General features: G+C 44.2%; 1 protein-coding gene across 1 annotated transcript in view; it reads left to right on the top strand.

The window, feature by feature from the left end:
- The window catches only part of LOC146796583 (kinesin-like protein KIF19), a 1,608,680-nt gene that overhangs the window by 1,142,347 nt on the left and 450,024 nt on the right, over positions 1-16,309 (top strand). The window contains exons 15-16 of the mRNA XM_085629222.1: positions 4,328-4,455; positions 13,858-14,006. Of these exons, the coding sequence (XP_085485348.1) occupies positions 4,328-4,455; positions 13,858-14,006 (277 nt within the window). The remainder of the gene's footprint in view (positions 1-4,327; positions 4,456-13,857; positions 14,007-16,309) is intronic.

Here is a 16,309-nt window from a genome sequence, read left to right as displayed (position 1 = left end):
AAGAAGAGGAGGTTGCGGGACCGCTCACGGAGCCCTAAGTCCTCTTCCTCCCATTCGGGGTACTGGGGACAATCGGGGAAAAGGCATAAGAAGAAGAAGAAGTTCAAGCGGACTTCGCCTTCTTCTCAGCTGGCGTCCGTCAGTGAGAGAGGTAAGGCGCACCAATGCTCTAGGCACGGTTCCGCCGAGCCGGAGCCAGAGTCGACTTCGCGCCTCCACCCTTTTCTGGGAGCCGGAGTGACTCCCGCTCAAATAAAAAAGTTTTATGAGCCCATGCACCACGTATTTGAGTGGAACAACACTGCTGGTGAGCCTTCGGGCCCCGAAGAGTAGAAAGGGGCCCTATTGCGTTTGATGCCGTCGGCTCTGGCCACGACACTAGTGGGGCCCCAGGGATCTGATCCCAGATTCAGTTCGGCTATTGGTGGCACAAGCACCATCCTCATACCCCCTGATACAGAGCCAGAACAACATTGATCGACGTTGATTCCGATGTCGACAGAACCCAGAGGTTCTATGTTGTCGCTTGAACACTTTGAGGATGTGCTAGGCTCGGAAGAGGAATGGAAAGGGTCCAGGGACTCTCTTGAAATCCAAGAAGTCTCTGAGCAGAATTTGGACTGGTAAGGGGAACTTGGGGAGGCCAGTGGACTGGATACTGCTTCAGATACTGGCATTCTCTCTTTCCGCCAACAGTGGCTACAGAGGAGGGACCATCCTATGCGATGGTGGTTAAAAGGGCAGCCGAGGTCCTTGGACTGGAGCTGCCCTCGGTGCAGGTCAGGACTAATCTCCTAACTGAGGTGCTTCAACCTGGGGCTTCCACTTCAGAACCCTTGTTACACATTAATAAAGAACTAACAGACGTCCTTCTGGGAGCATGGTCCAAATATGGCACAGGGGCTCCTGTGAATAGGACGATTGCACGCCGCCATCACCCAGCGACCCTAAGCTTCTCAGCCAACATCCCTCCCCAGAGAGTCTGGTGGTGCAGGCCTCTACATCCCAAGGTGCATTCCCTTCTGCCACTCCGGACAGGGAATCCAAGAGGTTGGATGCATTTGGGAAGAAGTTTTTTTCCTCCAGCCTGGCATTGCAATCAGTGAATACCACGTGCTTATTGGGCAATACCTCCCATTCCCTTTGGGAGACGGTTCCGCAAGTGCTGGCACATGTCCCAGAAGAGGTCCAAGCTGTGCTCTCCCAAGCTGTCAAGGATGGGAGAGATGCAGCAAAATTCCCCATACGGTGTGGCTTAAATACGACCGATTTGCTGGGTAGGTCGATTTTAACAATAGTGGCCTTGAGGCGCCATGCCTAGCTTCATACAACTGGCTTCTCGGGCAAAGTCAAAGCCAATTTGTTGGACATGCCATTTGATGGAACCCATCATTTTGGGTAAAAGGCAGACTCGGCCCCGGTCAGGTTCAAGGACTCTCGAGCTACTGCCAGATCCTTGGGCTTCTCCTCCACACCTCATGGCCAGTCTTCCTTTCGCCCCTTTTGTGGCAACCGAAGGGGTTACCAGCCGCGTCAACCCTATCCTAGCCACCTCCAGCACAGACTGACCAAGCCGTGCGAGGACATGGACACGGTGCCGTCCCGCTTGTCATCGGCCACACTGCCCCCAGCAGCTGCAGCCTCCAAGCACTCCTAGGCTGATTCTGCAGGACCACAATACTCCAGTTGGTGGGAGAATTCATCATCATCTCCCCCTTTGGAGATCTATAACATCAGACAAGTGTATCTTGCGGATTGTCCAGGAGGGCTGTTCACTGACTGTTCTTTCTTTTCCTCCTCCTATTCTGCCAAATCAGGAACGGCAGATGGAGGATCATTTAAAGTTGCTCCAAGAGGAGGTTACAGCTCTCTTGGACAAGGGAGCTATAGAAAGGATCCTGGTTTCAGAAGTAGGTAGTGGCAGTTCTTCACGCTACTTTCTGATTCCGAAGAACAAGGGGCTACAACACATTTTAGATCTTCGGATCGTCAATCTCTTCCTCAAAAAGGAGAAATTCATAATGCTGACTTTGGCACAGGTTTTGTCTGCCCTAGACCAGGAAGACTGGATGGTAGCATTGGACCTGCAGGGCGTGTATTTCCACATTCCCATCCTGCCAGGCCACAGGCGTTACCTGTGGTTCAAGGTAGGCCACAAGCCTTCGATCTTACCAGTGTCCCTCGGGTGTTTACCAAGGTGATTGTGGTGGTCGCAGCTCATTTGTGCAGGTTAGGGGTGTCAGTCTTCCCCTACCACGACAGCTGGCTGTTGAAGGCATCCTGGCCCCAGGGAGTTGTCTCCCACCTTCAGACTATGGTAAACCTCCTGCATTCGCTGGGGTTTTTCATAAATGTGTCAAAGTCATACCGTACTCCTTCTCAGATGCTCCCTTTCTTCTGAGCTGTTCTGGACACAGGCTTATCCTCCCAAGCAGCGAGTCCAGGATATTCAGGCTATGATTCCGATATTTCTGCCTCTATCCTGGATTTCGGTGAGTCTGACACTGAGGCAGTTAGACTTATGGCCTCCTGCATCCTGTTGGCGAGACATACCAGATGGTGTATGCGGGCTCTGCAGTGGGACTTGAAGTTGCAATGGACACAGCATTGGGAAGATCTCACCGTTGTGGTTCAGATCTCGGAAGGAACTACAAAAGATCTGCAGTGTTGGTTAACTAACCGCGATTGGGTCAACGGCATACCTCTCTCCCTTCCCCAACCAGATCTCACAGTCATGACAGATGCGTCACTTCTGGGAAGGGGCAGCCATCTGGGAGAGGTGGAGATCAGGGGGCACTATTCTCCGAGGGAGTTGAGTCTCCACATAAATTTATTGGCGCTCCGAGCGATTCGGTTGGCATTTCTTCCCTCTGTCAAGGGGAAGTTCATGCAGGTGTTCACAGACAACACCACCGCTGTGTGGTGCTGCAACAAGTGAAAATGCAATCTAAAACAGCCAGTGGTAGTTAATACCTTCTCTAATTAGAACTTATGATTTATAGGGACCACCATTAAAAAAAGAAAATATAAACTTTCACCTTCCATTGAGCGGCGATCCAGGAGAAAATTAGAATGTTCCTTTCTTGATGGTATCTGGATCTGAAAGCATTAAATGATAACACAAATTTCTCAGTTGTTATATAAGGAAGAAATAGAAACCATTATTTGAATAGCGAGAAGGTGTGGAAAATTGGAAGAATAACCGGACTCCGATCATAAGTTAAATATAAAGCAGAACCTCTGGAAGCATTGCTAAGTATCTTCTTCGCAAGCAGACTGGCCTTGAAGCATTGTAAATGAAAAGCAGACCAGCACTCCAGTTCCATGATGCCAAGCGGATCATCTAAAAAATATACACTGCTCATCTCTGAATGCTCGAATGAATCATGAAAATTATTTCTAAATAAATTGGGTTTTATTCCTCCAAAAAAGAGACTGAACTCCTAATTCTTGTTTTTTCACCGACTCACTCTTTTCAAGAGCAGAATAATTCCAGTTAACCTAGTTGCAGTAAAAATTACTGTTGTTCTTACAGTAAATTAGAAAGTGTTTAAAATATATCAGTATAGAAAAATGCAAGGAACGCACACGTACATTTCTAAAAAAAATTGATACCTGAACGTTGTGTTATAAACAGTTAAAAACATGAGAAATATGGAATAAAATCACACACGTGCACAATGCATCGCTGTCGCCTTAAAATGCCAGTTAAAAAATATAAATGTGTCTTATATAGCTTTTTAATGTTTTGCGACTAAAATTCATAACATAACGATTCGGTATGGGGAGGGACGCCTACAACGCCCCTATCCAGATACCAAAGCGGTATCTATTAGCACTCCGTTTAGGAGTCAGAAAAACGTTTCTGACTCCTGAATTAGGATTACTCCATCTGAAAAATCATTTTTATGATCACCAAAGCCAAATCGGACGTTTGCGACCATAAACATTCTTAGTACATTTGACCTCAAGTTCTCTAATGTTAGATTCATACATCCGTTTTTCCATGTGTTTTTGTGTAGATATGATTTCTCACAATCTTTTAGTGCCAAGCGATCTTTTTTAATGATCTTGTTTCCAAAGTCTATTTGCCTGAGTTTTTCACACAATCTTTTTACTTTACCGATCCCATTTATGATATTCCTTCCAAGCTCACCAACACTTTTGTAATGAGTGGTGTTGGACACTGTTCCTTGTAAAATATTTGACAAGGCTCCAGTGGAATTCTGTCTTGCGTGCTTAAGACTTTGGAAAAGCTTGAAATTTCAAATTCTGTCGTACCTGTTTGGCTATTTTTTTTAATTAAATTACATTTTTCTCTTTATAGACCATGATATTCCTATTCCTATTCCTCAGCATTTGGGAAAGCTTTATCGGCTTTACTTTCAAGAGTTTAAAGCAGGAACACTAAACCGCCTTGTCAAGCTTCACTCTGTTGTGTCAGAAACTTTCAAGGTAAGAGATGCAAACGTCATTTCATTGCTATTCTGTCAATTTCTGTTCCAACCACAGTGGCTCCATGCAGCTTATTTGGTGATAGTGAAATACTTCCAAACATGCACAGTGTTGTGCTGGGCTTTCTATGGGATGACTAAGAACTTGAACATGGTGGCTTTTTAACCCTTTTCACGAAAAATCCGTACGGCATAGATTTTCACAGGCATAGATTTTCTACTCTGAGGTTACTTTTGTGTTTATTTGTGGTCATAAGCATTCCCAGTAGTACAGTTGGAAAGATGAGCCAGGTGCAGGTTTCCTAACGTCCTATTGGAAATGTCATGTGGGCTCCTGTTCCTGATGTTCAAAGTTCTTCATAGCGTAGAACTGTGCAGAACCAACTTTCACAGGTGCATGACAAACATTGACGACTGGATGAAGAACAAATATCTGCAGCTGAACACAGACAAGTCTGAAGTACTGATCTTTAGCAACAGCAGCAACACATAGAACGACTCCTGGTGGACATCAGACCTCGGACCCGTACCCACTGCCTCCTACCATGCCAGAAACCTCAGAATCATCATTTACAATAAGCTCACCATGATATCACAGATCAACACTGCCTCCTCCGCCTGCTTCCTTATTCTGTGCATGCTGTGTAAGATCTTCAAGTGGCTACACCTACACATGAGACTCATCGTCCCTAACCCCGAGTGGGTAACTACGCTCCACCAGCGGAGTTAGCGGAGATTTGCCTACTCCGCGTTCTGCTGTGAACGCAGAGCTCAGGCAAAACTACGACTCCGTGGCGGACATGCAAGTCATACAACGTAGTGGTTATTCAGTGGGAGGAGAAGGTAGGAGAAAGCAGCCATTACGAGGAGGAGGCAGCCGAGGCAGACACCTCAGGTAAGTGCTTTTTAAATTATTTTTAATAACTTTGGGAGGGGGTAGGGTGCGCAGCGGAGCGTAGTTCCATGGAGTTTTTTTTAAACTCTGTGAAACTATGCGGAGCACCACTCCGCATACTCCGCCCAGGGTTAATTGTGACACAGGCCATCATCACCAGCCGACTGGACTATGGCAGGGCCCTCTACGTAGGAATCGCTGCACACCTCCTACAGAGACTTTAGACCATACAGAATGCCGCAGCCAGACTCATCCTCAGCCTTCCTTGACAAACTCAATCACAACTCACCTCAGGCAACTCCACTGGCTCCTCATACAGAAGAGATGCCAATTCAAGCTACTGACTCACGCACACAAGGCTCTAGACAACCAAGGGCCAGCATACATTAACCACCGCCTGAACTTCCACTAACCATCAAGAAGACTAAGCTCCGCCTCCCTTTCACTTGCCAATACTACCCGCATCTACCGAAGCAGTAGTGGAGGACACTCCATCTCCACATCGCAGCAAAGACCTGGAACAGCCTCCTCATGCACCTTCGGACCATCACCTCACTTTCGGAATTCCGAATGGCCCTCAAGACCACACTGTTTGAATAAGCCTCTGGGACCTGCAAGAGCCTGAATACTTGCGGGTGATTACCCTCGCTTTATAAATCCTGATTGATTGATTAATTGAGTAGCAAATGTGGGTGGAGATTGGCAGAAAAAGGGACATACTTCCTACTAAATGGGAGGGGTATGGATGTGTTAGAAGGGAGTTAGTGAGGATCAGGGAGTTCTTTAGAGGGAGATATGCACCCAACCACAAAGGAGTAAGCCCATTGCGATTCAAAAGTTGCAATTCCTAAAGTCATGACAGCTAAAAAGGGACCCAAAACAGTAGTAGACGACTCCAGCTCAGAGCTAGACTAAGTCTAACACCACACATGGTCAACCACTGGTACTGCAGCACTTTCCAATGGTACATAATTGAAGTAAGGACTTGAAACAAAATCTCATAGGAAATAATGTTAAATTAAAATAAATCATTTAAAATCATTACATATATAAATACATATAAATTAATGTTAAAAGATATATAGAAATATATATTATTATTGAATTATAAAACGTAACCCATTTCGAATTTAAAAATAATGCAAAAATAAATTATATAAAAAAAATGAAATGAATTTTAATTAATTCCATACATCACTTTTAATAATTGTTACTCCACATTCATTTTTTTCCTTACTTGGGAATTTATATTTTAATTTAAACTTAAAAAAAATAATTTTAGATTGATTAAATAGATTTCCATTAATGACTTATTCTGTTCTACCTTTAAAGTAATTATATAAAATAGATTTACATTAATATTTAAAATACAACTATTTTTAATATTTATATTTGAGTTAAATAAACTCTTTTTCTTTATACTTTACCATGCTGAGATCTCCACCCTGACTGTGAAGTTTCCAATGGTAATGTATAGGCAAAATTTAAAAAGTGTAATCTGATGAAGACTTCTAGCTGCAGATTCCTTACCTTTGAATATCCCAGTCATCAGGCTGGATCCTTAAAATTTTGCTGAGTAATACCCCTTGTGCGCGGCTTCGGGTAGCTCCATCCGGCTCCTCATGATGTCGTCGGCATCGGTAGCGCTGGTTATGACGTCGCGGTGTCTATATAGGTGCTACCCAGGCTCGCAGATGTCAGTTCTTTTCTTTCCATGCCAGTTAAGCGCCGATCTGGGAAGAGCTACCCCTCTGTTGCTTTTTGCCAGGCTTTTTCTTGACTTTTGTTGAATTCAGAAAAGAAATCCACTTCATGTGCGAGGGATGTCTTTGAGGAAGACAGGTTGCCTGCCACTGCATCATGTCCGTCACCGATCCCTACCTCGTCTGTCTCTGGTGTCTCGAGTGTGACCACGACTCAAAGTCATGCTTGGACTGCTGGGCCATGGTTCCGAAGGCCTTGAGAGAGCAAGCAATGAAGCTCCTCTTGGCCTGGCAGTCGACACCATCCAGTGAGACTCCTCAGTGGACCCGTTTGAAGAAGAGGAGGCCGCAGGACCGCTCCAGGAGCCCTAAGTCTCTTCTTTCAACTAGAGGTCCTCGGGACACTCTTCACCTCAGCTAACGTCCATTGTCGAGAGAGGTAAGGAGCACCGATGCTCTAGGCATGGTTCCTCGGAGCTGGAGCCAGAGTCGACTTAGCGCCTCCCTCCTTTTCCGGGAGCTGGAGCGACTCCAGCTCAAATAAAATAATTTTATGAGTCCATTCACCTCGTATTTGAGCAGAACGACAATGCTGGTGAACCCTCAGGCCCGCAGAGCCGAAGGAGGTCCTATTGGGTTTGACACTGGCCACAGGCGCCGGTGGGGCCTCAAGGATCTGATCTGGATCCAGGTTGACGCCAGTCGTGCCATCTCAACCTCCCCCGGCATCGGAGCTTAAGTCGGGGCCTGCGGCGCAGCCGGTGCCCATCAGCGGCATTAGCCCCATCCTCATCCCCGAAGACAGGAAGCCAGAATGACGTCGCTCAATGCCATTTCCGATGTCGATTGAACCCAGGGGTTCTATGTTGTCGCCTGAGCATTTTGAAGATGTGCAAGGCTCAACAGAGGAATAGGAGGGGTCTACGGACCCTCTTGAAAACCAGGATGTCTCTGTGGACAACTTGGACTGGTATGGGAAATGTGGGGAGGCCAGTGGACTGAACACTTCCCCAGATACTGGCATGCTTTCTCCGCTAACAGTGGCGATGGAAGAGGGGACATCCTATGGCATGGTGGTAAAGAGGGCAGCTGAGGTCATTGGACTAGAGCTACCCGCAGTGCAGGTCAGGACTAATCTCTTCACCGAGGTGCTTCAAACAGGGGCTTCCACTTCTGAACCCCTTTTGCCCTTTATTCGGGCCCTTATGGATGTCCATCTAGGCACATGGTCCAAGCCTACCACAGGGGCACCTGAGAATAGGGCGATTGCACAGCGCCTTCACCCAGCTCTGGGTGACCCAAAGTTGCTCAGCCAACACCCCACACTAGAAAGTTTGGTGGTGAAGGCCTCTACGTCCCAGGGCACGCTCCCTTCCGCCCCTCCAGATAGGGAATCCAAGAGACTGGACTCATTTGGAAAGAAGTTGTTTTCTTCCTCCAGCCTAGCATTGTAGTCATTAAATACTGCATGCTTATTGGGCCGTCTCTCCCATTCCCTTTGGGAGACGGTTGCGCAAGTGCTGCCACAGGTCCCGGAGGAGGCCGGGGCTGTGCTCTCCCATGCAGTCAAAGATGGGAGAGATGCAGCAAAATTCACCATATGGTGTGGCCTAGATCCAATGGATTCGGATATCAATTTCAATGATGGTGGCCTTGAGGTGCCACGCTTGGATTAGAACAACTAGCTTCTCGGCAATGTCCAACCTAATCTGATGGACATGCCTTTGATGAAACCCATCTTTTTTGGGAAAAGGCAGATTCGGCCCTGATCAGGTTTAAGGACTTTCAAGCTACGGCCAGATCCCTGGGCCTCTTCTCCACTCCTCGTGGCTAGTCTTCCTTTCGCCCTTTCATGGCAATGGAAGGGGTTTCCAACCACATCACCCCTATCCCAGTCCTGCACAGACTGCCCAAGCCATGCGAGGACGTGGACGCATTGCATTCCGATCCAGGAACACTGCCCCCAGCAGCCGCAGCTGCAGCCTCCAAGCACTCCCAGGCTGACTCAGCAGGACCACACTACTCCAGTTGGTGGGAGAATTCATCATCGTCTCCCCCACTGGAGATCCATTACATCATACAAGTGGGTCTTGCAGATCGTCCTGGAGGGCTATTCTCTGTTTTCCTCCTCTCATTCTTCCAAATCAGGAATGGCTGACAGGGGATCATTTAAGGTTGGCAAAGGGAGCTATAGAAAGGGTCCCATTTTCAGAAGTAGACAGTGGCTGTTATTCCTGCTATTTTCTGATTCCGAAGAAGAACAGAGGGTTGCGGCCCATTTTAGATCTTCATACTGCCAATCTCTTCCTCAAGAAGGAGAAGTTCAAGATGCTCACTCGAGCTCAGGTTTTTTCTGCCCTAGACCAAGGAGACTAGATGGTAGCGTTGGTCCTGCAGGATGCGTATTTTCACATCCTCATCCTGCCGGGCCATAGGCGTTACCTGCAGTTCAAGGTAGGCCATGAGCACTTTTAGTTTACCGAGCTCCCCTTCGGCAATACCAGTGCCCCTCGGGTGCTCATCAAGGTGATGGCGGTGGTCGCAGCTTATCTGCACAGGTTAGGGGTGTCAGTTTTCCCCTACCTCGATGACTGGCTGTTGAAGGCCTCCTCGCCCCAGGCAGCCGTCTCCCATCTTCAGACTATGGCTGACATCCTGCATCCGCTGAGGTTCTCTATAAACATGCCGAAGTCACACCTGACTCCTTCTCAGAAGCTCACTTTCATCAGAGCTGTTCTGGACGCAGTGCAGTTTCGGAACCTCCTCCCGAGCAGCGAGTCCAGGCCATTCGGGTTATGATTCCAATGTGTAAGCCTTTGTGTGAGACTGACTCGGAGGCTGTTGGGCCTCATGACCTCCTGCATCCTGGTGGTAACGCATGCCAGGTGGCGTATGCGGGCTCTGCAGTGGGACCTGAAGTTCCAATGGGCACAGCATCGAGGAAATCTCACCAACACCGTCCAGATATCTGAAGTAACTGCAAGAGATCTGCGGTGGTGGTTGGCAAAACGCGATTGGGTCAATGACAGACCCCCCTCCCTTCCCAAACAAGATTTTACAGTAGTGACATATGCGTCACTTCTGGGATGTGGTGGCCATCTGTGAGGGGGGAGATCAGGGGACACTGATCTCTGGTGGAGACGGGGCTCCACATAAATATGTTGGAGTTGGGGGCAAATCGATTGGCATTAAAGGCATTTCTTCCCTCTCTCAAGGGGAAGGTGTTCATGAAAACAAAACTGCCATGTGGTAGTACAACAAGCACAGAGGGGTGGGGTCATGGACCCTTTGTCAAGAGGCCCTGCGTGTCTGGACATGGTTGGAAAAACAGGGCATAACTCTGCTGGTTCAACACATGGCAGGTTCTCTGAACGCCAAGGCAGGCAAACTCAGTTGTCAATGCCTAGTGGATCACGAATGGCGTCTCTGTTCGGAGGTGGCGCAAGGTCTCTTTTAGCAGTGAGGAGAACCTTGGTTACATTTGTTTGCCCTCGAAGAAAATGCACAGTGGCAGCAGTACTGCACGCTGGAGTTTCCAAGGCGGCTATCACTCTGCGACACCTTTCATCACGAGCTGGAGCTCAGGCCTGCTGTACGCCTTTCTGCCCATACCACTGCTGCTCATGGTCCTGAAGAAGATCAGGAGCGACCGGGCCCATGTCACTCTTGTGGCTCTAGTCTGGTATCCAGAGCCTCTGAAAATGAGCATCGATCCTGCGATCAGGCTGCCCCTTCAGGAGGATCTTCTGTCACAGCAGCAGGGGATGGTTCTCTACCCGAACCTGTCAACTCTGCGCCTCCATGTGTGGAGATTGAGCGGCAACAGTTGATAGCTTTTGACCTTCCTACCGAAGTCTGTAACGTTATTCAGGCGGCCCTCCACTAAGATGATATATGACTGCCATTGGCAGAAATTTGTATTATACTGTAAAGAAAGGAGTATTGACCCTCTTTTTGCTTCTCTTTCTACTATCCCTTTGTTCATTCTGACCCATGTCCAACAGGGCTCGGCTTTGGGAACTCTCAAGGGCTACCCGTCTGCTCTGTCTGTTTTTTGCCACTGCCAGACCAGCCCTCTTTCTTCAAATGTCCCTTTCTAAGTAGATTTCTGGAGGGGCTGGCTCACCTGTATCCACCTACGCCCTTTATTATGCCGCAGTGGGACCTTCATTTAGTCCTCACCTATTTGATGTGCGCTCCCTTCGAGCCTTTACACAATTGTCCCCTCCAGCTGTTGACGATCAAAACAGCCTTCTTGGTGGCGATTACATCGGCCCGGAGGGTGAGTGAGCTGCAGGCGTTATCTTGCTCACCTCCTTATAAAATGTCCTCTCCGGACAAGGTGGTGCTTCACACTGAGCATCCTTTTAAACAAAGTTGGTGACCCATTTCTGTCTGGGTCAGGGTATCACATTGCCCACCTTCTTTACAAGATCTGCAATGCCCTGGCAAAGAAGCAGCCACCTGAGGGATTAACGGCCCATTCCACCAGGGGAAAGGCTGCTACTTTGGACGTGGCTCAGGGTGTCCCAGTCCAAGACATCTGTAAGGCGGCAACGTGGGCATCATTGCACACGTTTGCAAAACACTACTGTCTGGATGGTCAGGTCTGCAGAGACGGGCATTTTGCCCACTCGGTCCTACAGGACTTTCTAGTTTAAGGTATTTGTCCGTCCCCCCACTGGGATGGTATTGCCTGGGTATCTAATTCAAAGGTAAGGAATCTGCAGGTAGAAGTCTCTATCAGATGAACAAGTTACTTACCTTCGGTAACGCATTATCTGGTAGAGGCTCTATCTAACTGCAGATTCCTTACAGCCCCACCCACGCCTCCCCGCTTTGCGGACTAATATTGTAGGGCTAGGATTACTCACCTTTTCAGGGCACTAGTTTTGCTTCGTGGCTCTGCACTTCTGGCAAGAAAAAGATCTGACGTCCACATGCCTGGGTGGGGCCTATATAGGCACCGCAGCGTCATAACCGACGCTACTGACGCCGACAACGCCACGCGGAGCCGAATGGAGCCACCCGACGCGGCGCGCAAGTGGTATTGCTCAGCAAAAGTTTCCGGATCCACCCTGACGTCTGGGAAATTTAAAGGTAAGAAATCTGAAGCTAGATAGAGTCTCTACCAGATAATGCGTTACCAGAGGTAGGACACTTGTTCTTTATTACGAAAGTAAACATTAAGAAATATTTTTATGTTAAATGTTAACATAAATTATATATTTACTTTAAACTTAGGACAAATAATGAAAAACTCTACATCACTATAACATTAATTTTGAAATAAAAAACTCTAATTAATGGAAATATATTAAAAGAAACGTATTTTTTTAAATTTAAAGAAAAAAGAAATTCCTAACTAAAACAAAAATATTTTTTGTAATTTGCAAAAATAATTATAAAAAGTGATACATAGAATTAATTCAAATTAATTTCATTGTTTTTATTACTGTTTATTGTTCCATTATGTTTTAAATTCAATATAGGTTATGAAAATATTTTATAATTAAATAACGAATATGTACTACTTCTATATATATTTTCAAATTACTTTATATTTATTTACAGTATTAACTATTTTAAACAAGCTAATTTCATTTAACATTATTTCTAGTGGATATTTATCTTAAGTCTCTTCTTTCATTATGTTCTGTGGAAGGATGTTGCAGTACCAGTGATTGGCTGTGTGTAGTCCTGAATGACCGCAGTTTTTTGTTTGTTTGTAGAAACGTAACTCAGAGTTTATTAACAACAAGTAGTGAACTTACTCAAAAGTGTAAGTTGCACGTGTAAGTTAGATGTGCAGTTTGGGGCTTAGGCCAAAAAGCTTGATTCACAAATGGTTAAAAGTGATGTATAGAATTAATTACAATTAATTTGATTATTTTTTTTTGTAAAATGTATTGTCACATTATTTTGCACATTCAAAATAGGTTATTAAATTGTTTTATATTGAAACATTAATTTTATATTTTGAACATTAATTTATTTGTATTTATATTGTTAACTATTTAAATTATTTTATTTAATTTATCATTATTTCCTATGGGGTTTTACTTTCAAGACATTACCTCTAATATTTTCTATTAAAGGGTTTTGCAGTCCCCGAGGTCGGCTATGTGTATTGCTGGACTTACTATTGTTTTTTTAAAATTTTAGTAGTAACTTACACTCTGAGGGGCCGATTCACAGAACTAATCTGAGATAAAATCCTAAATTTACTACTTTTTGGTATTCACAGAAGACATTTAGTAGTAGTAAAGTTAGGACTCCTAACTTTACTACTACTAAACTGAGACAAAATCCTAACTTTACGACTTCATAAAAGGCATTTAGGAGTAGTAAAGTTAGGAATCCCAACTTTACTACTACTAAATGTCTTTTGTGAATACCAAAAGTCGTAAAGTTAGGATTTTGTCCCAGTTTAGTAGTAGTAGTAAAGTTAGGAGTCCTAACTTTACTACTACTAAATGCCTTCTGTGAATACCAAAAGTAGTAAGTTTAGGATTTTATCTCAGATTAGTTCTGTGAATCGGCACCTATGTTTGTGAATAACAAAAGTAGTAGACATACTCAAAAGTGTAAACTTACTATAAAGTGTAAGTTACCTTTGTGAATAAGGCCCTAAACATTAAACAGGACCTAATTTCACAGCACTTTAACATTTAAACAACATCCTAGGCTTGCTCATTTGTGTAACTGAATAATGTTTAAATCACATTGATTATGGCTTATATATAATAACAGTCATATTCTCATATATATAATGTTACCAAACAATATTTCTACTCTTCTCCAGGAAGGCATGAATGCATCCGAACAACTTAAAGGAGGAGCTTCCTTTCTGCAGGCAAATACTGTAAACAATCCTGATAACACACAAGATGAAAATCAGACAGATGAAGAAAAGGTGCCAGAGTTGCCACCCATCATCTTTGATTCAGATAGGTAACAATGTTATTTCACATCTCTGTTAAGTGCTTGGAATTTCATTCACCTTTGAAATCATCTGTTTAAAGACCAAAAGAGTGAAACATAGAGGATATATAAATTGTTCAATTATAGTTAGTACACAATGTACAAGACCACTGTTTGCCATAGTCGATGATGTATTTATTGTTCAGTTAGTTAAAACCATAACAATGTTACATACACTATTTAGAAAGAGGAAAAATTGCATAAGAGTTAAATTATTCTAAAAAAAATCATAAAATATATACAATTGTAAAAGTATTCTGCATGTTTTGTCATTGCTCTGCTTTAGCTTTAAATTTTTGTTCATGAATACGTAAAAACGTAATCAATTTACAGTTAATTTGGGGGTCGGTGGAGTCCAGTCCTCTTATAATAGCTATTCTACAGAACTTTATGCCTCTGTCCAAGAATATACTTCGTGCTGGTTGCAGTATCTTACAGTGGCATACCAGAGGAAACAAATTCTCCTTTTTATAACCACAATGCCGGCATTTTTTGTTTTCCTCATGTATCCAATGCGGGGCATCTTCAAGAGTAGGGAACTGTCCAAACCGCAGTGTTATTAATTTTCTTTTAATGTAGCTAGAGAAGGTGGAGTCCAAATAGGCCGCTTGTTTCAGTGTTTTATAAGTATTGATCATTGTCCAAGAACAAGTTCTTTTAGAAAAAATACCTTTATCAATCAGCAACGAATGGAACTTTGCAGCCTTGTTTAATGTTCATTTGAAGGTTTGATAGGGTATTTGTTTATTCCAAAGATCTGCAGTGCAGGTGATCTTTAGCGCGTGTTCCAAAAATTTATAGGCTGGCAAGTGTTTATCCTGTTCCATTTCCTGCCATAATGATTTGTTAAGACTATTTTCCTCTACATTCTGTTTTATCTGATACCATACTTTTATGTATGTGTAGAGTCTGCCCAGTGTCTCGTTCAGTAACCCGAACTCTAAGCACATCTGTGCCAGTGAAGCTGTCTTTGGAAGCTGAAGAACCTTTTTATAAATACTCGTTATTAATTTGTTTAGTATTTCTGAGTCCTTCCCATGCATTGCAGCGCTGGCATATGATAGAGTTGACAGTGCTTTAGCAGAGATCGTCATCAGTAATGGTCTTAAGGAAGGACCCTCCAGTTTGTTAGCAAGTGCATTTAGGGCAAATGTTAGGGCCCCTGCTCTCTGCGTCATGTATTTTTTCTGGTCTCGAAATGTTAATTTGTCGTCAACATAAAATCCCAAATATTTGTAACATGATACATTCTCCAGCAAATTACCTTTTAGTCTAATCTTGTGATTCAAGGCTGTTCGATTTGTAATGAGCATGGTTTTTGTTTTTGAAATATTTAGTTCCAGTTTATTAACAGACAGAAAATTAGAGAGTTCATTTAGTAGTCTTGTTAAGCCTACCTTAGTCAAGCTTAACAGAACAATATCATCTGCGTAGGCTAGCTGCAACAATTGTAATATGCCAAACTTTGGTGAATGTGAGTTAATTCCATCAAGCCTTCTCAAAAGGTCTGAGATTAATAAATTAAATAGGTGCGGAGCCAGTACGCACCCCTGTTTCAATCCCGTGTTGGTATATACTTTTCTGGATATTCTAGCTCCATTTCCAAGCTTCACGCGTACCCAGGTATCTGTATAAAACAGCAATAGACCCTTCAATATTCTCTCCGGTATATTCCAGGATTTTAATTTAGACCACATGAGTTTCTGGTCTACGCTATCAAAGGCAGCTTTTAAGTCTATATAACACAGGTGAAGATCCTGTTTTCTGCTTTTGCATATTTCAGCAATCAGTGAGATGGACATGATATTTGTGATAGTTCTGATGCCCTTTCTAAATCCTGTTTGATTTTTGGTAACAAGTTACATTCTCTTGACCAGTCAGCTAGATCTTTAAGGAGCAGTGAGGCAAAATATTTGGCTTCAACGTCCTGTAAGGCAATTAACCTATCATTTTTTGGGCTAGATCTGTCCTCCTTTGTAGATAGGAGTGATCATTGATCCTTGCCAACTTTCGGCGACTTGATTTTTAATTTCTACATCAGTATAAAGTTTCTCTAAAACGGAGCTCCAATACACCGCGTCATATTTAAAAATAGTTTGCGGAATGCCGTTCGGGACAGGGGCTCCATCACTTTTGCCTTTCTTTATTATGTTTGTTATTTCTACTGTTGTGTAAATCGATTGCATTGTCTGTGACATTAATTCATTCCCGATAGTCCACATCACATTCGGCAATTGGCAAGTATCCACGCCTTGGAGTTGTTTTCTTTAAAT

Source organism: Triturus cristatus, chromosome 10 (assembly GCF_964204655.1).
Source record: "Triturus cristatus chromosome 10, aTriCri1.1, whole genome shotgun sequence".
In the NCBI taxonomy this organism is placed as follows: domain Eukaryota; kingdom Metazoa; phylum Chordata; class Amphibia; order Caudata; family Salamandridae; genus Triturus; species Triturus cristatus.
This window is presented reverse-complemented; position numbering and strand designations above follow the sequence as displayed.